Source organism: Felis catus, chromosome A1 (genome assembly GCF_018350175.1).
Source record: "Felis catus isolate Fca126 chromosome A1, F.catus_Fca126_mat1.0, whole genome shotgun sequence".
In the NCBI taxonomy this organism is placed as follows: Eukaryota; Metazoa; Chordata; class Mammalia; order Carnivora; family Felidae; genus Felis; species Felis catus.
Window position 1 is genome coordinate 20,015,808 of NC_058368.1, and position 25,816 is coordinate 20,041,623.

General features: G+C 41.2%; 2 protein-coding genes and 1 long non-coding RNA gene across 5 annotated transcripts in view; 2 read left to right on the top strand and 1 right to left on the bottom strand.

Annotated features, from left to right (window-relative positions):
- LOC102900676 overlaps positions 1-17,839 on the top strand; it is a 90,856-nt gene extending 73,017 nt beyond the window's left edge. Inside the window, exons 7-11 of one of the 3 annotated variants that reach the window (XM_045052578.1) lie at positions 4,556-4,859; positions 5,029-5,120; positions 6,551-6,763; positions 12,993-13,051; positions 15,723-17,839. In XM_045052578.1, coding sequence (XP_044908513.1) covers positions 4,556-4,859; positions 5,029-5,120; positions 6,551-6,763; positions 12,993-13,051; positions 15,723-15,823 — 769 coding nt within the window. In that variant the 3' untranslated portion in view covers positions 15,824-17,839. Of the gene's footprint in view, positions 1-4,555; positions 4,860-5,028; positions 5,121-6,550; positions 6,768-12,992; positions 13,052-13,324; positions 15,685-15,722 lie in introns of those variants that run through there. The other 2 variants (XM_045052580.1, XM_045052583.1) reach the window with 2 other exon arrangements.
- LOC123383942 lies at positions 631-6,659 on the bottom strand. Its single transcript, XR_006594384.1, has 3 exons — positions 6,523-6,659; positions 4,620-4,845; positions 631-1,434 (listed from the first exon to the last, which is right to left on the bottom strand). It is a non-coding gene; the product is annotated as an uncharacterized LOC123383942 (long non-coding RNA).
- The window catches only part of INTS6 (integrator complex subunit 6), a 91,271-nt gene continuing 83,068 nt past the window's right edge, over positions 17,614-25,816 (top strand). The window contains exons 1-3 of the mRNA XM_023251226.2: positions 17,614-18,236; positions 18,628-18,705; positions 19,533-19,682. Of these exons, the coding sequence (XP_023106994.1) occupies positions 18,126-18,236; positions 18,628-18,705; positions 19,533-19,682 (339 nt within the window). The 5' untranslated portion in view covers positions 17,614-18,125. The remainder of the gene's footprint in view (positions 18,237-18,627; positions 18,706-19,532; positions 19,683-25,816) is intronic.

The following is a 25,816-nucleotide window of genomic DNA, read 5'->3' on the forward strand; positions in this document are numbered from 1 at the left end:
CATTCTCTCTCTCTCTCTCTCTCTCTCCCCCCCCCATCTATCTATCTCATCACCACTTTTCTAAAAGTTTCATGAGTTTTATAAGTTTGTAACTTTAAAAAACTTTTATAGCTTTAGAGGCACCTGGGTGGCTCAGTCAGTTGAGTGACCGACTTTAGCTTGGGTCATGATCTCAATGGTTCGTGAGATGGAGCCCCACGTTGGGCTTGCTGCTGTCAGTGCAGAGCCCGCTTTGGATCCTCTGCTCCCCTCTCTCTGCCCATCCCCCTCATGTTCTCCCTCTCCCTCTCTTGCTCTCTCTCTCTCAAAAATAAATAAGCATTAAAAAAAAAACTTTTCGTAACTTTAAAAATACACCAACACACAGGATCGGGTTATGAAAATTAGGTGATTTTTACAGGGGTTTGCAATGCTCTCGTTATTCATGAATAAACAATTTTGAGCCTGAAGGATCTTGGATAGTTTGACATTCATCATTAAGTGAGATAAACTCTACCGTTTACCCATTTGCCTGGCAAACTTTTTTTTTTACAGTGCAAAGGTAAACTTGAGTTCGGCCTGGGCCAAATCTCAAAGTCATGCGTCTGAAAGTCATGATCGCCCCCCCACCCACCCATGTTTATTTTTGGCTATCAAACTTCAGACCATGAGGCAAATGCCTGTTGCCCTTTTATCAGAGCCAACACTTCCTCAAGGAGACTGTAACAAGTAAAAATATTGAGTAGAGTAAAAAAGAATGTTGGGGTTTTGTTATTTTCTAAGCTGTGCTCCTCCGCATTATGAGACTTTGCACAACTGGAGCTAAGTCTCCAAGGTCACCACACGATGCAACCACATTACAAGGCTGAAATGTGGACTTTCAACTCCATTTTTAAATGACTGCTTTCTTTCCTAAGGATGTTGTAACAAGGCTCTGAGCTAGGTAGGAGGAGGCATACATTTACTTAAAAAGGAAAAAGGGTCAATTATAAGATGTAGCCTAAAATAGATACATTTAGGAGCTCCCCCACCCTTTCTTGGTTCACTTACTAAGACAGCCCACCAGTTTTAAACAAAATATTTTATCATCTTAGGTATTGTCAACAAGGAGATAACAGTGTTCGGTTTTGTTCTGACCCTCTTTCGCCTATTCCGTATCTGTTTTGCAACATGCCGGCAGAGCTGGATCAACATAGTAAATGAGATACTTTGATGTCCCCGAGGGCTTAAAATTTAGGCCTTTTATTATTAGAAGTGTTTAATGATGATGTAGAGGTTTAAAATAAGAATTTCCCTTTGACAGCTATGAAATGACAGACAAACCTACATACTCTGGTATAGCCAAGTGTTGAAATACATATTAAAATTCAGATAAAATGAAAGCAACTCACAAAAAATGTTTTAGTAGTTTCTTGAAACCTGGTTTATTGACATCGCCTTGAAATCTGTTTATACCTGAGAAAATAAGGCAGGGCATACTTTAAAACACAGTTTATTCATAATGTGAGTATACATTTTTACTTCATTAAAAAAAAACAAAAATCTACCATGCCAGCCATTTTTACTTTGGCCATTTTTTTTCTTTAAATTTTTTTTTCAACGTTTATTTATTTTTGGGACAGAGAGAGACAGAGCATGAACGGGGGAGGGGCAGAGAGAGAGGGAGACACAGAATCGGAAACAGGCTCCAGGCTCTGAGCCATCAGCCCAGAGCCTGACGCGGGGCTCAAACTCACGGACCGCGAGATCGTGAGCTGGCTGAAGTCGGACGCTTAACCAACTGCGCCACCCAGGCGCCCCTAACTTTGGCCATTTCCTTGAGAGAGGGCTGGAGGTGGTTAAGAGGAACAGGGCATTGCTAGCACTTTCTAGGCCCTTTTTGTGAAGGAATATGGCCACCTTCAGTAACTAGAGTTCCTGGTGGCTTTGCTGCAGTGGGAGTTTGCTCAGCTTGACCTGCGGAAGGGAGCAAACTATCAGATCTGAGCAGCTAATAGGTTTGAGAATTCTTTATGAAAGTGAAAATGGTACTCCTTAAAAGGAGTAAAAGGATTTTGTTGGATGCATTAGTGAGAAAAATGAAGGGCACTTGAACTTCATTTTTTTTTTTATCTGTAAAGATCCAATGGATTAAAGAGAGATGTGCTTTTGACTTGAGTTCTTTTCAGAAGAGATAGAAAATATCTTTCCAATGTTGATACTGTTATGCCTAAACAAATTCTCCTTCACAGCTGAGATTGGCTTCCAGCAGTGAGAATATTGCCAATGGAGCGATAATGTTGCAGCACGAGCCATAGGCCAGAGCTGGACATGTGCTACCTTGGAGTTGGGGTGAGGGTTCCAGCATGGAACTGGAAGAGGTGCAATTAGGCTAGCTGAAATAATTTTTTAGAAAGTTTATTTATTTATTTTGAGAGAGAGAGAGAGAGAGAGCACGCGTGGGAGCGTGAGTGGGGCAGGGGCAGAGAGGGGGAGAGAATCACAGCTCTGTGCCGTCCATCTCACAATCTGTGAGATCATGACCTGAGCTGAGGTCAAGAGTCAGACGCTTAACCAACTGAGCCACGCAGGTGCCCCTGGATGAAATAATTTAAAGAAGAGAAAGACTTGCATACTACAGGCTTAACTATATGTGATGGGATAGATTCAAGAAAAGGGAAAAGTAAGCAAGAAAAAGGCAAAAGAAAAAACCATGTACATGCTCCCTGGCAGAACTATGGTAGTTAAAAACTGCAATTTGCAGATATATGTACATATACACACGGACATATACATATATAAAGTTAGGTGCATAACTGAGTTAAGTATTTTGGTAATTACAGACGAAAAAAAGGCAAACTTTGTGATCAAGGGGCAGTTTGGGTTCAGATTTTATAAATTCGGCTACATTCATTTAATTATTCATTTCTCTATACTACAATGCTTTTATTTTCTTGGGTTGTACTTTGAAAAGGAACCTTGAACCAAATACATCTATTTACATCCACAATACATGTATTAGCGTCAAAAGTCACAACACTGCTACATGAAAGACAAAGAGGCTAAGTCATATTCACGGGACAATCACGTGTTTAGGGTACAGAGCAGAGGAATCTGATCCACCTTTGAATTGTAGCCCCTCAGTCCCTGTTTGGGACACTTAAGAATCTCTCTGATGTCTCCTTTCCATGTGATTTCCCCTTACTGGAGTATTAGCGTCTCAGAGTTGTTGTAAAGATTGTGAAATACAAGTATTTGTAAAGCACTAAGCATGATGACTCCTAGATGGACTTTTAAAAAGGCTAGATTCCCTTCCTTTTATTACACACACACACACACACACACATACACACACACACACACACACACCCCTCTAACATTTAGTTCATTTAAAAAAATTTTTTTCAACGTTTTTTATTTATTTTTGGGACAGAGAGAGACAGAGCATGAGCGGGGGAGGGGCAGAGAGAGAGGGAGACACAGAATCGGAAACAGGCTCCAGGCTCCGAGCCATCAGCCCAGAGCCTGACGCGGGGCTCAAACTCACGGACCGCGAGATCGTGACCTGGCTGATGTCGGACACTTAACCGACTGCGCCACCCTGGCGCCCCATTTAGTTCATTTTAAAGAAAGTTTTAAGGCAATGGTTTATGTGAACTTTTTTTTTTCCTACTCATTTCAAAACAATTTACATAGTAATAGTCCAGTATAACACAGTAATGGATTGTGCTTGAGCTTTTTGTGTTATCATGGGATTGACTGGTACATACATGATATTTCCTATAGATGAGGCAGATGTTAACTTTAGGTATTTTTATATCTATGAAATTCTGCTAATACTTTTCATGTTAAAAATGGTTAATTTTCTTATAAAATACATATTTTTCTTTTTTTTTTTTCTTCTTCTTGTTGCTTCACAAAATGAAGTACCTCACATAAAACTTCTGGTATTGCCAGTCTAACGGCAGTGCTTATTACAAACTAGAAATTCTTACAACTGAAGTCAGAAACCCAGTGATTCCCACAGATACATCTTTTGAAGGTCAAGGTCTTTACTTAACAATGAATATATGAATAATACAAATGGATATTTGTGGTAGATTTAATGGTTCAATAGATATTTTCTCAACCTATCACTAATTTGAACATGATTTAGTTATGATAAAAACTACTTTCTCTCTGTCTCTCTTTTTTTAAGTAGGCTCCATGCCCAATGTGGGGCTTGAACTCACACCGTGAGTTCAAGAGTCGCATTCTCTGTCTACCAACAGAGCCAGACAGGCGCCCCATGATATAAAGTTCTTTTAATGATAATTAAATACAATAAATGTTTTCCAACTCAGAGAGAAAGTGTCATTTGCATTTCAGATTTTTGAGACTATTGACCATTGTCCAGAATGATGATCTGGTTACTCAAATGAATTTTTAAAAGTTGCCATACCAATATTTTAGTGCCAAATGCAAGTTTAGTAAAAATTTGTTTTTCTCCTAAAACTTATTTTATTACCACACTAGATTCTTTACACGTATAAAACCCTTCTTTGTAATTACTACGGAAGAAATCTGGAGGCGTCACCGCTGGTTTCATTTTTTTCAGAGTAAGAGCTACCGATTTTTCAGCGTCTACCGGGGGCCAAGCGCATGCCAAGCACCGCACTTACCTTCTTCTTAATCTTGGCAACGGTCCTGCAGTGATAAAGACTCCTGGTTGCCCTCCCAACACACAGTGCAGCCACTATGCAGATAAGAGGGGCCAAGTAACACAGCTGGCCAATCAGATCGACGAGGAAATTATTAAGTGTGGTGCCAGAAAATCTCTTTTCAAAGCAAGTCCAGATCAGCTGACGTGCTTTCTTTTCTTCTTCCATTTCTTCTGCCAATGCAGACCTACAATATTTGAGGTGAAATAGCTAACTGCCAGGTAACAAGAATGCATTAAGATGGGCTGGACAAGAAAACAGAGAACGCCTCACGTTCTTAATGACGTTCTAAAACTTAGATTGGACAAATGAGGCCCGCCTGGACTGTCTTCCACTGGTATATGTGATAAAAATAACCCTTGTTTTTCAGGTTTCTTATTTATGGATGAATGCAGTTCTCAACCAATTCACCTGCAAAGAAAACATTGACCTTTCCGTGTCTGAGAGGAGGCAACCAAGCAGGTAGAAAATAGGATAATAATTGGATGCTCAGGCATCAGAATCATTAATGATCTGATTCAAAAGTGCTTTGAGAACTTTGGATTAAAAGTGCTGTATAGCATAGGGGAGATACAAACATTTCCCTTAATTTTAATAAATTTTTTACCTTGGACAAGTGTCTTTGACCCTAGTCCTCAGTGTACTTATCTTTAATACAAGAAAATTGTGCCCGATTATGTCTAAGAGTCCTTAAAGACAGAACTATTAAAATGCTGTACATATTGGCCTATAAAAAAGCAACAGCAACAATCCGGCCCTCAAAAGCATGATTCCGGGCAGTCTTATGAATGCTAGTGAGCTATTAGTGTTCACAATGCAAAAACTGAACACATAAGAGTCATGCTATCCCTAAGATTTAGAGGAATAGCCTAATCAAACAGGTAGCGTTATACTCTGTACAGAGGTTTCACAGAAAAGTGCCAAATGGAGTCACTAAAAGAACATGGACTCCCGTCTTGAATTTTGCTTTACTAGACAGATTGTGCTTTTTTAGAAAGAAGGAACGAAAGTGCTCTACAAGTACAATACAGATAGAGTAAAAGCATTCTCATCCAACACCGGTACTGTTGGTGAATTGAAAATGTACAGAAAAGGGGCACCTGGGTGGCTCAGTCGGTTGAGCATCCGACTTCGGCTCAGGTCATGATTTCTCAGTCTCTGAGTTCGAGCCCCGCGTCGGGCTCTGTGCTGACAGCTCAGAGCCTGGAGCCTGCTTCGGATTCTGGGTCTCCCTCTCTCTCTGCCCCTCTCCCGCTCACACTCTGTCTCTCTCTCAAAAATAAATAAACGTTAAAAAAAAATTTTAAAGAAAAAGCACAGAAAAGAAAAACGATGCTACATACCTTCAACTTTTAATTTTAACCTGAACTACATTTCATTTGTCAATCTTTTGAAATGCAAAATATTTGTAGATTTTTACGTTTTCTGGGCTTTTGTAGTTTCCTTGCTTGCATCCCATTTGATAGCAATTTCTTCAGTGACTTGTTTACATTCCATTGGTTTATACAATATTGAATTAATTAACAGGATTATAACGACAAGTTCAGCTGGTATACAGGGACTTGAGGGAAGAAGCCTGGAGCTTGCAAGGAGAGTGGACGTTCACAATTATATTAAAGGGAATTCTACTACTTTTGAGTATATACCATACTGTGGGCATGTTTTAAAGAGGGAACAAGGGGCATCATTTAATCTGGCAAATTAAGTGGATGTCATGAGAGCTCCTATGTGCCCATCAGCAATGATAGATGCTGCATAATAACAGGGTAAGATATTTTACTCACCGTTTTAGAACATGGGTCTGTGGAGGCTAGTGAACTAAATATTAAAATGACATTCTCACTAATATCCTAGAAGCTCTCACCCCTTTATCCTTTCCATCTTCTTCCTAGGAGCAAATTCTCCCCTTGTAAGAGATTTTGTGGATGGGTCTCCCTGTCGTTTTCCTCGGTGCCCGAGTCTCCACCTTGGTTTCACGCCAGGTGTCCCGGTTCTTCATCTTCGCAGGGAGTGGAGCTCCGTCCCCAAGCACCAATTCCCACCGAGGGGTCAACGATAACTCCTTCCAGACTTCCCCGGAATCATGCCTCTGAAAGCAGATCCAGGTTCTCGTGCTCTTCTGCTTTGTGACTTTGAACTATGTTCATGAATATTACTTGGTCTCCTGATTCCTTTTCTGAAAAAGTAATAACACTTAGCTGGCAGGTTTGTTAGAAGATTAAATGATCGTGGGGAGCTCTAGCAGAGTGCCTGGCACAAGCAGGCAATGAAATGTTTGTTTTCTTCCCATTTCCTCGACGCCAGTAACATTTGGTCTTTACCCATTCACATCACTCTCCTGACTCTAAGCTCTGACCACTTATAGGAATGTTGGTTGGATTTTTCCGAGCTTGATCACCTGCCTGTCAGAATCTTTGCCCACTGAGAGTCCAGATGATCTGCTTGCTTGTCCATACTGTTCCCTATTTTTTAAGGGTATTTTTTTTAGGTTTATTTATTTTGAGAGAGAGTGCGTATGAGAGTGCATGCACTGGAGGGGCAGAGAGACAGGGAGAGAAGAGAGAATCCCAAGGAGAGCGGAGCCTGGTGCAGGGCTTGAACTCAGGAACACTGGGATCATGACCTGAGTCGAAATCAAGAGTCCAATGCTTAACCGACTAAGCCACCCAGGTGCCCCATTCTATACGGTCCCCTATTAGCACTAAAGGGATTTCCCTGGAGCATTCAGCTTAGCCCTGGGTGTCACTGGTCAGAGTGGGTGGCCATCCGTTTCCCACAATTCGCTCAGCAAACATCCTTTCCGCCTCTGAATTTCTCTGTAATTCTTCTTCTGTCATTTGACATACACACGTTAAACCTTTAGTACTAGGTACTGGCGTGTTAGGCAAGGTTCTCCAGAGAAACAGAACCAAGAGAAACAGGAGAGAAAGAGACACAGAGACAGAGAGAGAGAGAGCATAAAAAATTGGCTCACGTAATTATGGAGGTAGAGGAGTCCTGAGACCAGCAGCTGGCACACTGGAGACCCCGGGGAGCTGATGGCATACTTCCAGTCCTCCACTCAGCAAGCTCAGTACCCAAGAAGAGTCCGTGTTTCGGTGCTGAGTCTGGCCGAAGGTAGGAAAGGACCAAAGTCCCAGCTGGATGCAGTCAGGCAGGAGGAGTGCCCTTTTACTCATGGGAGGGTAAGTCTCTGTTCAGTCAGGTCTTCCATTGGCTGAAGGCTACCTACTCTAAGGAGGGCCATCTGCTTTACTTAATCTAGCCATTCAGATGTTAACGTTATTCAAAACATCCTCACGGACACACCCAGAATAACATTTGACCAAATTTCTGGGCACCCCATGACCCAGTCAAGTTGACACAAAAAATTAACCATGGTACAAGGCACTGTGCTGGGCATTGTTCATATTCTTGTCATTATTTCTGGTCTCAGAGAAGTCAGTACCCCTTCTTTCACATCCCAATGTTCCCACCTATGCTCTTGACCCTGTCTTTCCTGATCCTGAGACCCACCACACCTCTTTCACACCTTCAGTTTTCCTCTGCTCTTTTTTTGTCTTTTTTAAAATAATTTTTTAATGTTTACATTTGAGAAAGAGAGAGAGAGAGCACTAGTGGAGGATGGGCAAAGAGATGGAGACAGAATCTGAAGCAGGCTCCAGGTTCTGAGCCTGACACGGGGCTCGAACCACAAGCTGTGAGATCATGACTTGACCTGAAGCCGGACGCTTAACCCACTGTGCCACCCAGGCATCCCTTTTTTCTGTCTTTTTTAACAAATGTTTGGGTGCCTGGGTGACTCAGTCGGTTAAGCGTCTGACTCTTGATTTCAGCTCAGGTCATGATCTTGCAAGTTTTGTGGGTTTGAGCCCCACATCAGCTCTGTGCTAATGGCTGACAGCACAGAGCCTGCTTGGGATTCTCCCTTTCTCCCTCGCTCCTTGCCCCTTCCCCGCTCATGCTCTCTCTGTCTCTCTCAAGATAAATCAACCTAAGTAAATGTGTATTTATTTATTTTGAGACAGTGTGGGGGAGGGGCAGAAACAGAGGGAGAGAGGGAGAATCCCAAGCACGTTCCTTGCTTTTAGCGCAGAGCCCAACGTGGCACTCAGGACTCAATTTCACGAACTTTGAAATCATGACCTGAGCCAAAATCAACAGATGCTCAACAGACTGAGCCATCCAGGCGCCCCTCCTCTGCTTTTTACCTAAAAACATGTTTGGGTTTTTCCTTTACCTTAAAATAAAAGTTCTCTTTGGTCCTTTGAGCTACCTACCATCCCATCTCCTTTTTTAGTGCAAAAAGAGTTTATATTTTCTGCCTTCTATTGACTAAAATCCCTAGTGATCTAATTTACCTTATTTCTCCTGTGTCCATATTCCTCTAACAAGACCCTTATAAAAGTCAACAATGGCTTTCTCAAACCTGACAGTTTTTGTTCAGCCTCTACTTTATTTGATACTTCAGTAACTTTTGAAAATGCAGTCTCCTTTCTGAAATTCTCTTTCTCTTTACTTTGGCCAAATTGGTACCTGGTTGTCCATCTTTTTTCCTGCTAAGCGTTTGCTTCTCTTTCTTGGCCTGTCCTCTTAGGTAAATGCTCCTCATAGCATTTTTTAACTTCTTTTTTTGGCATTTATCAAATTCCACTCCCTGTTTTAAGTATTTCCATAGTACAGGCTTAAAAGGGAAACACCTAGGGGCGCCTGGATGGTTCAGGTGGTTAAGCAACCGATTCTTGGTTTCTGCTCAGGTCATGATCTCACGGTTCATGGTTTGTGGGTTCAAGCCCCACATCAGGTTTTGTACTGGCAGTGCAGGGCCTGCTTGGGATTCTGTCTCTCCCCTTCTCTCTCTGCCCCTCCCCTGCTCATGCATTGTCTCAAAATCAATAAACTTAAAAAATAAATAAAAGGGTAACATCTAGTCCTACCACTTCTTATTCCTCTTCCCTGCTTTTTCTGCAGAGCATTTATAAATATATGATGTAATCTATAATTTACGTATATATTGTTTCTCTTTCTCCTTCCCCACCACGAGGGCAGGGATTTGGGACTATTTGTTCACTAATGTATCTCAAAAATCCAGAGCAGTAGGTAGTGTTCAAATAGTAGTTGTTGAAAGATTACAAAGATTTAGGTATAGGGCTGTTTAATGCATCATTATTTATAAAAGTAAAACATCTAGACATAAACAAAATATTTACTAATAAGAGGAAAGTAAGTCATGATATAGCCATGGCATGGGATAGTCTACATTTATTAAAAGTCATATTTAAAAATGATTGCATGAAAAATGCTCACATTATATTAAGTAGAAAAAAAAGCAAGACAGGAAGCATATTAAAAAGCATATTAAAGCATATTAAAAAGACCCCAATTTAATATATAAAGGAGATATATACTAAAATGTTATCAGTGGCTCTGTCCAGGTAGTGAGATTAAAGTGATTTTTATTTTTCTATTATTTTCGTATTTGGTACATTTTTGACACATTCTTTTAAGTGAAATGTGAAGATAGAACATTGTAAAGCTTTGAAGAAAAAAGTGCTTTTTCATTCAGTTGCTATATTCTATTCTAACTGGTCTGAACTCACTTCAATTAGAGATACAATTTGCACTTATCTTGTGGCACTGATTGTATTTTGCCTACTATTATATATCTTTATGTCTTCTACTAGGCTCTATACTTTCTAAAGTCAGAGAGCATGTCTTATTTATAATTTTCAATGCCTACAACACCTGTCTACATTCAATAACTGAAAGAAAAGATATTTAAAATGTTTTAATAGCTGGGAATAATACATAGTGTTAGTTGCTTAGGGAAACCATTAAATTATGTAATTCTTAAATATTGCTCTGATGTGCTTCATGACTGCCTTCAAAACACTAAGGTTTAAAGCTATAATAGGACAAGCATTTTAAGGGTTTGGCCTACCTCTCTGTTGCTTTTATTTACATACGTATTTTTTAGTTGTTGGTACATTAGATGAAAACTTTTGATTCTCGAGTAAATCTGGGCATGCCCATAGGCTTCAGGGGCTGACACATTAAGTTAGTTAGGCTAGGTTGGTAAAACAAAGAAAGAATGTTACAAATGGATCCAAAACACATGGCTCAAACACAAGTTTATTTCTTGCTCTTAAGGGTGGGTGTTCTTCCTTGGCAGGCAGGTTTTCTCCACACATTTAGAGTCACAGTGCCTTCCATTTTATGCCTTCCCAGGTGGTACATGGCCACTGGATGCCAGCTGTATTTACTAATCTCTGACTCTGGTACTTAGGTTGTAAGTTCAGTGAAGTCATAGAATTGCCAGATTCAGCAAAATAAAAATACGGGACACCAGTTAAATATGAATTTCAGATAGACAACACATAATTTTTTCCTATGTGTTCCAGATAACATTCGTAATTACATGTTCCCATGTAATTTGTAATAATATGTCAAATTACTAAATTTGTGACATCACTAAACAGTTATGCATTATCTGAAATTCTGAGTTGATTGTGAGTCCTGGATTTTATCTGGCAACTCTATGAGGGTAGGGATTAGGTCTATCTCATTTAGCACTGAATCCCCAGAATCTAAAACAGTACCTATTGACCTGAAGACAAGTAAGTGTCTCAATAATATTTCATGAATAATTGAACCTATGTCAGCAAAGAATACGTATCAGAATACTGCTATTAATAAGAATATAATTATCAGCAAATCATTATTAATTACACTTGTTATGAATAACAATACTTATTAAGCATCAACAAAGAAAACTAACCAGCAGATAAGACTTTAATATGTATTAGCATTTCAAACCACAAATGTTTTCCTCAACTTCAGTAAAGTAAATGGATAAACTCTGGCTTCCCCTAGAGATCGGCTCAGCTCTCTCTCTCCTTTCTTTCAGGTCTCTGCTCAAATGTCATTTTCTTAATGAGGTCTTTTCTGCTCTCCATATCTAAAACCACAACACTCCTCCCTCTGCATCACTCTTTTCCTTTCCTGCTTTATTCCTCCTCCTTAGCACATGGAGTACACTTGGCATAGGATTACTCATTGACCTTGTTTATTGCCTACCTCTCCCACTAGAATGTAAACTTCATAAGGACAGGCATTTTCCTGTGCTTTATTCACTGCTAAATTCCCAGCTCCCGCACATACTAGAGAGGTATTTGTTGAACAAATGACTGAGAAAACACCATTGGTTATTATTGGAATCTACAGTTATAGTTCGATGATATTCACTTTACATGACACAAGATGGATTGAATGTCAAAATAGATGATTCTGCCTGCATCCACTCAGTTCACCAAGTTCTGTCAATTCTAGCACCTCAATGTCTTTTGGACCCTCTCCTTTCTTTCCTGGTGCCACTTCCCCAGGAGTAGTGAGGCAGAAATTGCCTCACCGGTCTCCTTGCCATGGTCTTTCCGTTCTAATCATTCCTTTCCAACTGTTTACTGAAGTCATCGTTCTAAAATGAGAATGTGATTATATCACTCCCTTCCCCCCAAACTTGGTTTCCCTATCACCCAAAGATAAAATTCAAAAGTTCCTAGTTGGACATGAAACCCTCTCAGAGGGTTAATACGTATTAGCATTTCAAACCACAAATGTTTTCCTCAACTTCAGTAAAGTAAATGGATAAACTCTGGCTTCCCCTAGAGATCGGCTCAGCTCTGTCTCCCCTTTCTTTCAGGTCTGGCCTCAATTCCACCACACGTCCACACACATGTCCCATTCCCATATGATTTCTATCTGAGTGCATATCACTTCCTTTGTGAGATCAGCTGCTCTATCCCCAGTGCTCACAGAGCTCTTTGTGTATTCTAACGATGCTTATTTTAAGAGCTACCAGCACTAAATGGTATCTTCCCGATTCTAAAATGTACATTTCTTTCTACTTTAACATCTCTAAAATTGGAAGCCAACTTGCAATAATGGCATCTTACAATGCTGTCACCAGAAGGCAGTTGTGATGTAGCTGTACATGTGCAAAATTCATGGTTATTCCTGGTGGCAGGCCTAGGCAATTGCAAACCCTAGACATTTCAGTCAACCAACCATTTAGAGAGAGGATATAAATCCTGATTGTGGTCTGAAAACTTTTTCACTGACATCTTCTAGTTGGACCAAGAAAGCATGAGCATCAAAACTTGTAGAATAAAAGCCTATGGTTTGGAAGAAAATACTGAAGACAATAGTGGAGTATTCTTTTATAACATGTTCCATCGTTAAAGCTCCTGGTTGGTAGAATTCAATATATTGTGGAAAAATTCTAATCGATAAAAAAACCATTGTGTCATAGTTTAATTAGCACCTTTTTTCTTTCAGTGTTCCAAAAATAATGGCATTTCTTAGAACCCGTGGTGTCTCAGAATTGGTGAAATATGGTATGTAACCTTGCATTTTCAAACCAATCCTCTTAAGACAGGTCTTATTATCATGCTTGGTATTTGCTGACTTATCATAATAGTGCAGTCTCATTATGCTGGTCTGTCTTCTTTCCATTAGATTACAAACTCTATGACCTACCATAGTGCCTGTCACATAGTAGGGATGCAATTAACATTAATTGAAAGAATTACAGCAATGGTCATGCTCTTTAGCTGGAGAAACTGCTCCACTGTGATTCTAATTCTCAATTTGGTTGTGTCTATTTCCAGGACTGATCTCGAATCCTCTGAGCCATCAACTGTTACTGTGAAATACTGCTTGTTGGAAAGGTTTAATTTCCTCTTCAGAAGTAGTCCCTTAGTAGCATTTTTTCCCTTGAGGATTGATTAGGATGACCAAAATTAAATCTCTTTATATATGTAATATCCAAATACATTCTGCTGTCTAGTTTCACATCTCAATTTTATGCTTATTACTTCTTGGTTTTGCGTGTGTGTGTGTGTTCTTTTCTTTTTTTTTTTTTTTTAATGTTCTCAACCTGTCAACATCATTGACTACTGTGATCTCAAAGAGTAAAGCAGAGAGCTGAGAAAATGGTAAGACAGCCAAAACAAACTTTGTTAGGTTACATATGAGGAACATTGGGTTCATCTGATTACTCTGTTCAGATGGCACATCCAGATACCGTAAGCCAAGTCCTTGGCACATAATTATTTTTAAACTGTGTTATCCTGCTTAATTGGTTTAAAATAATTTAGCAGGGTGCTGGTTGGCGCCTACAAATGAATCTAATTCATCAGTTCTTAATTGTTAAAATAGCCCTATTTCGACAATTTAGGCTATTGTTGAAGCCAGAGTCGCCACTCCTTCAGAGGCTTTCATATAATTTATTCATTCCCTTTTAAATTGGAGCCCTAGCATTAGGCAGCATTCCTTTAAAAAACAACAACAAAGAGCAAATTTTCTCCCACATACCTCTTCTGACCAATGTCCTCCCAGAGAAACTTTCCCTAATCCCCGAGACTGCAACAGCACAGGATTTAGCGCACATACTCCCAACTCATTCTCCCTCTAGCATTGCAAGAGCTCACCGTTTTTTTCACTTGAGTCTGATGAAATAGTTGGCTTACATTTAGGGGCCATGTTTTAGATAAATAAGCCTGCATAAAACCAGAATTGTTCTAGAATCACAGAGATTGGAAAGCTCTGGTACTATTTAGTTTTCTCTTTTTATTTTTTGTCAAACATGGTTGAATTCCTGCAATTTAAATAAGCATATGATACGAATCCACGGTTATCTATACTAGTGTCACATTTATAGTTTTTTCCCCCTTTACTTTGCAGATTTAAGAACTTCTTTTAAGAAATGTAATAATAACCCTAAGGGTATGTGAATTTTTAAAGTTATTTAGTGTGTACTACTAGATGTAGACATATACATTATTTTTATACTTTAAGCATATAGTTCTTAATCAGTATTTATAAGATTCACCTAAAGAGCTTTATAAAAAATGAGATGACCAGGGCCCATCCCAATTCTACTGAATCACTTGCCTCAGGGTATGGGAATTTGGTGCATTTTTAACTCTGTGGGCAATGCTGATGTGCATTTCCTGGCCCCAAACCACTGCTTTAAGCCATCATCAACCCAAAGCTTAATTGTCAACCAGAGTCACTAAGAATAAACTTGGCCTATTTCACAATTCTGTCTAGGGACCACTCGTCAATGCTTCCTGGTTTCTGATTGCCTCTTGATTTGCTGCCTATATGTGTCCTGATTTCTTTCTTGTTCTGCCTCTGGCCTTGCCTTCCAGCACTTCTGGGCTTCTGAACTGGAAACCTGGTCTTTGATCTCAGAAGCCATCATAAGCACAGGTTCTGGTTCTATGCTCTAGGTTGGCTCTTTGGACTTGGCTCTCCTGATCTTTGCATCTAACACTGTCTCTACCATACATCTCCATTTATGACAATCTGCCAACTCCACTGAGTCAGGGAAGAAAGAGCCATGATGTCTCCATAGGAAATGATTTCAAATAACTATAACAGAGAAAGTCATTATTAATGCATGCTCATGTACTTCAGTAGTTGAGTTTGATTTCCTTCAAACACTGCTTTGTACTTAGTACCCCAACTAAGAACTGTAATTTATATGGAAAAAAAAAATCCTTAGTCTGGAATAAAGGCCCTCTACTGTCTAGATCTGACCTACCTTTCTGGATCTTAATACTATTCTTCACATACCTAGTGCTCCAGCTCAGCTGAACTACACTGTTCCCCAGGAAGCCCCTGGCACTGCTGTTAGCTTCCTTTCTTCGCTACATTTTCAATGTCGAAAAGGACTTTTTCATCAGCAGCTGCCTCTTGCTTTACCCACATATTCAAATCCTACCAATTCTTTGAAGCAGTGTTTCTCAAACCTGAGTAATGCAAAGGAAATTCCTGTCATTCTAGAGAATACATATTAGGATAGGCAGGAGTCCACGGACCAGCTTGAAAAGCACTGGTACAGTAAACAGAAGGCCAATTCTATGAAAATCTTTCATTTGCAAATTATCACTCTGAAAGAAAAATGTTGTCTTTACAACTGGTGTAACAATTTGTATATTGTCATTAAAATGAAAACACACATTTTAAAGTCTCAAAGAACTCTTGATTTTTTATCTCCAGATCTAGGATCTCAGAGTAATGTGGCTTTAAGGAACATCTTAAATATACTGGCCCTGGAAAATGTTCATCACCCAAGGGTAATACATTTTTCTCTTTTCTGAATTATTTAGCATCTAATCACTCTCTGCCTTGTAGTAGCTAATAATATGTATGTAGTATTTTTCTAAAAAAAAACCATAAGCTCTTTGAAGGCAGGGTCCACATTTTAATCATTTTAAAACTCCACTGGTCCTCAGCAAATATTGGATGTAAGACCTGTATTCCATCTTATTTTGTAGTCCAAATCTCTTAAAAATCTCGCTCTTCTGTCGTACATACTCACAGAACAGCATATGACTGAAACAGCCCTACTATAAATTCATAAGTTCAGAGGTTGTCCTAAGTATTAGGAAAAAGTCCAAGTTATGAAACTCAAGATTTTAAAAAAGTGCTACAAAACCGGTCTCTTTTGTGTTGAGACTGATAGGAACAATTTCATTAAATGATCAGCAGGCAAGTAAGAATTTCAGGATAAAAAATAAAATCGAAATGCAAGGCTAGCAGGAGAGGCCCTAAAGACATCTACATAGTCTTTATAAGGGTTGTGTGTCTCTTACACACAGGCACGGTCTTCAGTTTTTCAACTAGTATATTTGAGTGAACGGTGTTCCTCGGACATTTAGGAAAGGATTCATTACTTCGGGCAGGGTGAATAGGGGTTTCGTTTAACCAAGAACGACTTCCCGCATACATTATTCGGAACCAGTCTTAGACACAGCATGCAGTGAAAGGGAAGAGCACTGGCAGGATTATGAGGAACCCACTCTGTCACCTAGGCAAGCTGAAATCAGTTTTTCCATTTAAAAACGAGTTCTTGGTCTACGGTTTTCTAAGGTCCCTTTTAACTCTGAAATTGACGTTCTTTGGTCCTAAGAAAACTCGGCTTGACAGAGGTTATTTGGTAGAATCGTTTTTCCCCCCCGAGAATAAAAAGCGCAACAAACTTTATCGATATTTGAGTCTTTCCCCATGTCCTTTAAAGGGCTGAGTTAGGAAAACAGAAGGTTAGTCCTCTTTTTGTTGGGTCCTCCACCGAGAGCTCCTGGTGTGCTCCGGGTCCAGCCCTCACCCTAGGTCGCTCCCCAAGGCCGAGCGAGACTGCGGGCGACGCTGGCCTCTCATCCCCACTCCCCGCCGGGAGCGGTGGGACTGGCGGAGATTAGTCCCAGGTCATAAACAACCTCTCACTTCCCCTCCCCCGCCCCGGGCCCGCCCGCACAGGGGCCGGCCCTCCCAGGCCCAAGGAACCTCCTCCGGCGACCGCAGGCCCCGGAGCTCTCCTCGCAGGGAAGACCGCGCGGGCCGGCCCCCTTCTAAGCGGGTATTTGATTACTTTACTCATCCCCTCCTCACTCGCCCCCGGGGAAGGGGTTTGATACAGCGACCCCGCAAGGGGAGGTGAGGCCAGCCTCCATTTCCCTTCCTCCGACCCCTATCACCTCCAACAGCCAAGGAGAGGCCAGCGGCACTGACGCGCAGACTCACATCCGCGGCCGCCCCGCGCGCGCCGCCGCGGCCCCCTCCCCCACGCCACGGTCTTTCCGCGGTCGGTCCCCGCCCCTTCCCGGAGCCCGCCTCCGCGTCTGCTGGCCCGCCTGCTCGTCCCTTGCGCTCGCTCTCGCGCGCACCCGATGCCCCGCCTCCGCGCGTGCTCAATAACTGTTCCCGGAGCCGGCCTACAAGCTTCCCCCGCCCCTGAGCTGTTTGAATATGCTAATGAGAAGCTTGGGATTAGCCAATAGGATAACGGGGCGGTGCGTCACGTGGCTCGAGGACGTGTCAAGGGGCGGAGCCTCTGCAGACCCTGCCCGAGTTAAAACCGGAGTGTGAGAGAGAAAAGCGCTTCAGTAGCGAGAGGGGCTAAGAAAGTGGTGACACCGCCGGGGTGCGGAGGGAGTCCCTGAAACTTCTCCCAACAGCCCCAGGGCCAATCTCCCCTCAGCCCACTCCCCTCTTCGCCAGCTCCCAGGTCCCCACTCCCTGCACCGGGGGTGGGGTGGGGAGCCAGGCCCGTCTCCCGCTGGGACACACACAGGGGCCGGGAGCGGGGACGGGACCCCCGAGGCGGGGGGGACGGACGGACCGACCGACAGACAGACGGCCGGGCGCCCGCCCCAGCGGGCAGGCAGGCAGGAGGAGGCGGAGGCGGGGGTACGACGGGGAGGACTGGGTCTGGGGAGTTTCCTCTCAACTATCGGGGGAGAAACTCCCCGCAGCCGGAGGAAAGACCCAGACGGTGTTTTCCTCCCGGGGGCCGCGCTCCCCCGCCCCGCGTAGCGGCGGTCGCCGCCGCCGCCACCGGCGCCTCCACCTCTACCATCTCCTCTTTCTCCACCTCGGGCCCCGGTGTCCCCGGCCAGCACTATGCCCATCTTACTGTTCCTGATAGACACGTCTGCCTCTATGAACCAGCGCAGCCATCTGGGCACCACCTACCTGGACACGGCCAAAGGCGCGGTAGAGACCTTCATGAAGGTACCGACTGACCGAGCCCGGGCGGCGACCCGGGCCCGGCGACCCACGGGCGGCAGGGGTGGGGGGGGAGGGTGGCCGGGGGCGGCGAGGCGGAGGTGTCGGGGACCTGACTGCGGGAGCTGCCGGGCTCGGGGACCCCCTCCCCCACCGCGCGGGCGGGCGGGCGGGCGGGCGCTGCGAGCCGGGCTCGGCCCAGGCCCGGGCTCCAGGCGGTGTGTGGGGGCCGATCTGTGTGTGGGGGGCGGTGTGGAGGGGTGGCCGCTGCGTGTGCGGTACTGTGGGGGGGGGGGCGGCGGGGCCGCTCGGCGCCCCTTCGCATCGTAACCTCGCTTCTGTGCTTCCCTCTCGCCCGCCCTGTTCCTTCTCCTGTCCCCCACCCGCTCTCCCGCAGCTCCGTGCCCGGGACCCTGCCAGCAGAGGAGACAGGTATATGCTGGTCACTTTCGAAGAGCCGCCCTATGCTATCAAGGTAACAGCCCTCGCCCTCCCCCTTCCCTTCCCTGTTCCTTCCTCGCTCGCCCTCCCCGCCCCCCCATTCACCCTTCATTATGCTCCCCTCCCCCACCCGCTGTGCTCCAGGCGCTGAGGTCTTTTCCCCTGCGGGCTCCCACCCCCTCCCCCGCTCCGGAGCGTCCTGGCGCGGCGCGGAGTCGCTGGGCCACCGCCGTCCCCTCCCCAGCCCGGCCCGGCGGTGGCGGCGGCGGCGGCGGCGGCGGCGCTGCGATCAACATGGCCGACATTTCCCCTCCGCGGCGTGAGCGGCAGCAATGAACTGTGGGGGATATTTATTCAAGTTAGCCCCAGTGACAGCCGGGCCCGGCCGCGCCGAGCCCGGGTTTGCATTAAAGGGGACTCGGCCCGGGGCTCGGCCGCGCTCGCGCTGGTTGGCGAGCGAGCCGGGTGGGGGGCTGCGGAGCTTGGTGTTCGGATTCTTCCTCACAGGGCCGCGGGCCAGTGGGACAGCTGCAGGTTAACTTCAGAAGTCCTGCCCACTTCTGCTTTCCACCAGTACCTTTTGCATGCCCAAATCTTGGGTAGTAGGTTCGGGAGTAAATTTCCCAGGGAAGTTATAAAGTATTAAGGCTGTTAGCCACCAAAAGCTGTAGAGCAAGCAGGTTTATCCTTGGCCACCTTTGAAGAGAGTTTCCTTGGCGGTGATACGGTATTAACACGTTAATGTAACCATACTGTAAAGTGAAGCAAAGCAGCTCCTTGGCGAACGGCATGTTGTAACGGCCGCCCATGTGTACATGGCTTTAAAGGATGAAAAAAAAAATTCTTACATTTTCTTTACAGGCCGGATGGAAAGAAAACCATGCAACGTTTATGAATGAACTGAAAAACCTTCAGGCTGAAGGACTTACGACTCTTGGCCAATCCCTAAGGACAGCTTTTGATTTATTAAATTTAAATAGATTAGTAACTGGCATAGACAACTATGGGCAGGTAGGTTGAATATTAAGGTGGAAAAACAGTTGATTTTTCTTTTTGTGGAGAAACACTGTCAAGTCCAAAACCTATATAACATGAAATACAAGTATGAAGCATTTCAGATTAAAGTACGATATGCACATAATACAAAAGTGAAACTGACCATATTTTACTGGCTTTAAAGCCCTCATTTTTTTTTTTCTTAAAATGTATTTGTATTCAGAATTAGAGTCTGAATTTTTGTGCTGTAGCATTGACATGAATTTGGTTTTAATCCCTTGAAGTTCACTCAGGTTATAAAAGGGGAAAACTTTCTGCCTCACCACGCTCAGTTTCTGTGATAATCTACCCACAGACAATTGTGCAACTCCTGCAGTGACTTCTGGACACTAGTTGACTAGTGGTTTTCATTTTTTTATTAGTAAAAACATCAGAGGAATTTTTGTTTTTGTCGGGGTTTAATTTAACCATATTTTATAGTTATTCTGAAAGGTAAGATTTTCATTGGCGTGCAGTAACTGAGTACATTAACATTTTTCAGCTGTTGAAGTATCCACAGTAAGCATCTATGCAGGAAGAATTCTGAATTCACTTCTGAATTAAATAATGGGTCCAGAGGCTGTTATTATTTTTGAACTCCATACTTTTGGAAAAGAGGCTTTTTGAATTTTCTTTATCCCCGCCCCCCCCCCCCCCCCCCCCCCCCATGATGGTTCACTATGAAATAAGGCAAAGTAGTCCGTTGTAATTTTTGAGATTGCTGGCCAGGAAAATTAAAGATACTGGTGAATGTGTAATGTTACACATAACAAAGGAATATTAGTTCCAAGTTCAATTTTTAAGTTGTAGTGCAGAAACATTATTGCCACAAATGATACATTTAGGAATACATTTTGTTCTTTTCTCAAGGTCCATGAGCCACAATTTTCATGAGTTTGACAAATTTGAGGAAAATTTCCAGTGATTATAACTTTTGGTTGCTTTATATAGGAAGAAACAGAATTATTCCCTTGTTTTAGAAATGTTTATGCTTTGCTTAGTGGTACCTATTGGGCACCTAAACATTTTTGGAAAGGGCTGAATATAATCCTATAGCATTTGAGTATACATGATTCAGAGTCATTTTGTTCTAGTTCTACTGAATTGCACCTCCATTGTTTAATTCAGTAAATGCTTATTTTCTTACCACATAAATCTTTAAGTTTTTCTACCCTGTTTTATTTTGCAATATTTGTAATTTAGGTAGGTTTGGCATGAACTTTTTCTGCCAAGAATCTGTAAAATAGATTTCTTACCCTTTTCTGTTTCTTTGTTATATGTAGTGATATACAGGCCTATTGGTGAAGGTTTTGATCCAAGCTTCTTTGAGTTCAAAGACAAATTTGAAACTTGCCATTATTTGGTTACTCTTAATTTGGTTGTCCGGGTGTCGATGTATGGAAGAACTATTTCCTATTTCTCTGCATCATATTTCATAAGGCATTTACACACATTTACCTCCTGCCACCTATTAAAAATATTTCTTAGGGTGCTTCTTTAGAGAAGCTGATTGTCGTGGAGAGGCTGAGGACGTTTGCAATTTAAACTTGTATTTTCCTTTTCCCAGTTGCCATCTTCCACCAGAGAATGCTTAAGTTCTTATCTGTAAAGCGTATGATGTTTGAGGTTGAAGGTGGTCCTGCTGGGCTGTTACCACTTTGACCAAGAGAAGAGCCTGGAGATTAGGATGTTTTTGCATGTTCGGATTTATTAATTCAAGAAGGGGGAGGGATAATGCTTCTCAGTTATTTTGATGAGTAAGCAAGGATGCATGGAGTAGTACTAGTGCTTATGTCCTGAATTGGCACATAAAAATGACACTAGCATTAAAATAATTGAGGAAGCCATAATTTTCAAATGAAAATGAGTAAAGCACTTAATTAGAAGAAAACATCTTCCCAGAGATGTTTCTCACCATAAGTCTTTATTTCGCTGATTTAAATATTACACATTTTCTGTTAAAGGATAGATTATCAAGAATTTTGGATGTCTCAAATACTTAACACTAAATATAGTTCATGTATTTTCTTTGTTAAGAGTACTTTGTGTTTGCCTGTTTTCTGTGGAATAGTTTTATGCTGTAACCTCAGTGTTTTTACATAAATACTTCCCCTTTCATACTCTACAAGGATCTGTAGGACCCACAGTACTAAATACTTGTATATAATTTTAGTATGTGAAAGGAAATGAGATAACGTGAGCTAGATGAAAGGGACAGAGCATATTTTTAGAGAGCATCTAAAAACATTTATGTACATTTCTGAATGACTTTCTTAAATACCTAAATGTGGATGTATATGTATATATATTAGATACCCCCATAGCTACTCCCCCCCCCCCCCACATACATGTACATATGTGATTTTCCATAACTAATCCCAAGGGTATTTTCAATGTCTGTATTGCTTGTGTTGTTAGTAAGTATATCTACAAATAAATCGTCTTTGAGGTGTTAGTGATTAGGATACTAACAATTTGTAGGGTGTAAGCAAGGTTAAAGTAGCTGAGAAAAAAAAACGCATCTTGGTGATTGTTTTCTTCAAGCACTTTGGATATCCCAGTAAAAACTTCCTTGCGTATAGAAGTCCGTATAAATATTTAATTTTGAAAATCTGTACCATTTGCTGATATTTCTGCAATCATGGAACAAAGTATAGCTTCTTTCTAGTCTTTTCCTTGGATATTATAGCAACACTTAAATTGCTTATCCTTGCAGCTAAATGTGACACGTGTGTTTTTTACATGTATTCACCAGAGTTTCAAATAATGCTGATCTTTTGAGAACCACCGAAAATCTGATGAAGAGAATCCTTGAGCAGTACCTAAAAGCAGATACAATATGTGTTTAATTTTTTAAAGGATTTTCAATGCCAAGTTTTACCTCATTTGAAAAATAGTAACTTTTTAGGCAAGATCAAATTGAATGAATCTTAGGGAGAAGAATTTTAACCAGTTTATTCTTCAGCATAAATATTTGTGAACTTAGCAAATTCAGGTAGAGTTCTAATACTACTTTTTTCCTTTTACCCAGGCAGTATCTATTTAGTACTAAGGTAGTACAAAATACAGGCTTTTCTTGTAATGTAGGTAAAGTAATGAAAACTTGATTCCCATTTGGGTTTTTTGTTTCCCTTAGGCTGTCAAGAAATATATTACCAGTAGTTTTATATTTATTGACCTGTCAACATTTTTTTCAAAAGAAAGTAGATTTTTGTACTGGAACGTGCTTCTGTGCTGAGTATGAACTGGAAAGAGTGGTGAATGGTATTTTGTAAAATTTTTAAGTCCGTGAACTTTTTTTCCTAATTTTTAACTTGTGGTAAAAAAAAAAAAAAAAAAAAAGAAAACCCACATAATATCAAATTTACCATCTTAACCATTGTTTGTTTGCTTGTTCATTTATTTAAGTAATCTCTATAACCGTGTGGGGCTTGAACTCAACCCAGAAATCAAGAGTCCCCTGGTCTTCCTGCTGAGCCAGCCGGGTGCCTGCTGTCTTAATCATTTTTAGGTGTACAGTTTGGTAGTATTAAGTATATTCACACTGTTTTGCAACCAGTCTCCAGAACTTTTTCATCTTTCATAACTGAAACTTTATACCAGTTGAACATAACTTATTTTTTCCTCCCTCTAGTCCCTGACAACCACAGTTCTAATTTCTATCTCTATTTGAATACTCTAGAGATGCCTTATATAAATGGAATCATACAGTGTTAGTCATTTTGTGACTGGCTTATTTCACTTAGCATAATGTCTTCACCATTCATCGCTGTGGTAGCTTATTTCAAGATTTTATACTCCTTCTTAGGACCGAATAATTTTTCATTGTATGTATATACCACGTTTTGCATATCCATTCATCCATGATAGACTTTTGGGTTTCCACCTCTTGGCTATTTTGAATAATGCTGCTATGAACAAGGTGTGCAAATGTCTCTCTGAGATCCTGCTTTCAATTCTTTTGAATATACACCCTGAAGTGGAATTGCTGGATCCTGTAATTTTATTAAATTTTTGAAAAACTCCTCTATTTTGCATAGTGGTCGCAATTGTTTTATATTCCCACTAACAGGGCACAAGAATTGCAATTTCTCCACATGCTTGTCAACACTATTTTCTGTTTTTCTGATTTGGGCCATCATAATAGATATAAGTGATATCTTACTGGTTTATTTGCATTTGCCCAATTATTTATATTGAGCATCTGTTCATATGCTGGTTGGTCATTTGTATATTGGTTTCGGAGAAACGTCTGTTTAAGTTCTTTGCTCATTTTTTAATTAAGTTATCTGGTTTTTGTTGTTGTCGTTGAGTTGTGGGAGTTCTTTAAATATTTTGGATATTAACCCCTTACCAGATACGTGATTTGCAAGTTTTTCTCCCATTTCATGGGTTCCCTTTTCACTCTTGATTGTGTCCTTTGATGACAGAAGTTTTAATTATTGATGGAGTCCAGTTTAATTTTTCTTTTGTTGCCTATGCTTTTGGTATCCTCTCCAAGAAATCATTGCCAAACCCAATGTCTCTGAAGCTTTCCCCCTATATTTTCTTTTAGGAGTTTTAGTTTTAGGTCTTGCATTCAAGTTTTTAATCCATTTTGACTTAATTTTTGTATATGGTGTATGGTAAGGGTCCAACTTCATTCTTCTGCCTGTGGACATCTGGTGTTCCTAGCACCATTTGTTTGAAGAGACTCTCCTTTCCCCCATCGAAAGGCTTTGGCCAGTCCTTGAACTTCTTATAAACCTCTTAAACTTATCTTCAATAATTTTTATTGGCTCATAATTCTTACTGATGGATAGGGGACTCTACAGTCAAATTTGCTTAAAAGTTTTTTCTCTCCATCTTTTTTTAACTGGATAAAAGAAGCACAATGGCCAGGAATGTGAAAATTGGAATCCCAGTCCTGACCTTGATACTGAATTACTGTGTAACATGCTTTACCACCCTGTGCCTCTGCTTCTTCATATTCCAGATTACTAATAATGAAGCCATTGTACTGTTATTATAGAAATGATTAGAGGTTTAAATGGGATGGTATATTAAAAATGTACTTTCAAACTTGTCAAGTGCCAAGGAGACACAAAGCTTTCTTTTTTCCCTCAATAGGTTAGTTTGTTTACCTCTAGTTTTCTGTTATTTTTTGACCTTAAATTTGAAATTTTGATTATAAAAATGTGGTGATTTTTAAAGCAGAATTTTATTACATGCTTTGAAATCTAACAGCCTATTAAATATGTATTTTTTTTTCCCTTGGGCTTTGTATTGCTTCCTGAGAAAGCAGTGTGGAAAGTAAATGCTATCACTTGGCCGAGTTGTCATAATGGCAGTTGATAAATATGACGAAGCATAGGGATGGTTTGTAAGGTTCAGATAAGTCAGAAAGTCATTCTTTTTTGTAGGAATACAAGTTAGAGAAGAAGGGACCTTTACGTAGAACAAAAGCACATGTTGGAGGATTCTCTCAAATGGGAGCTCCCCCTAGTGCGTTTAAGATGAGATTTACACAAGTTTGTTTTGCAAGGGACCTTTGAGGAACACCTCTGTTGAGTATATCAAGGGATATTTTAATAAGAAGGTTTGAGCTTAAAGTAGCATGAAGTGGGTATGATTTATTTCCTATTGAGTATTAGTTTTAAAGGTGGTAATTTAAATGAAAAATTTTAGGACCTAGATTTTATTTTCTTTGAAAACACTGTCACTTTTCGTCATAATTTATGCTCTAAATCTGTTTTCTGAAGGATCAAAAAATTGCTTTGTCATGATCTTTCAAAAGAAAATGAAAAAGGATATCCAAAGGACATTATTGCATTCTTAATTAGAAATTACTGTGTAATTCTTACTGTGTAAGAAATTGTAAGTATAAAAAGCAAAAAATAATAGGTTTTACTTCTTCAAAGAGAATTTTATTTTCCCTTCATGCAAGGGAATGTCAATAATTACATATTAAATTGTGTACAACTGAAAATTAAAAGGCTGGGAACAAATGTAATATTTGAATGAAAGAATTCTATTTTTCAAGTATTTTAAGTTGATTTAAGGTCATTTGTGGTCAGGAGTAAGGAAAGAACTGTTTAGACACGTTCATGTCATAGGTTTCTACAAAGAGA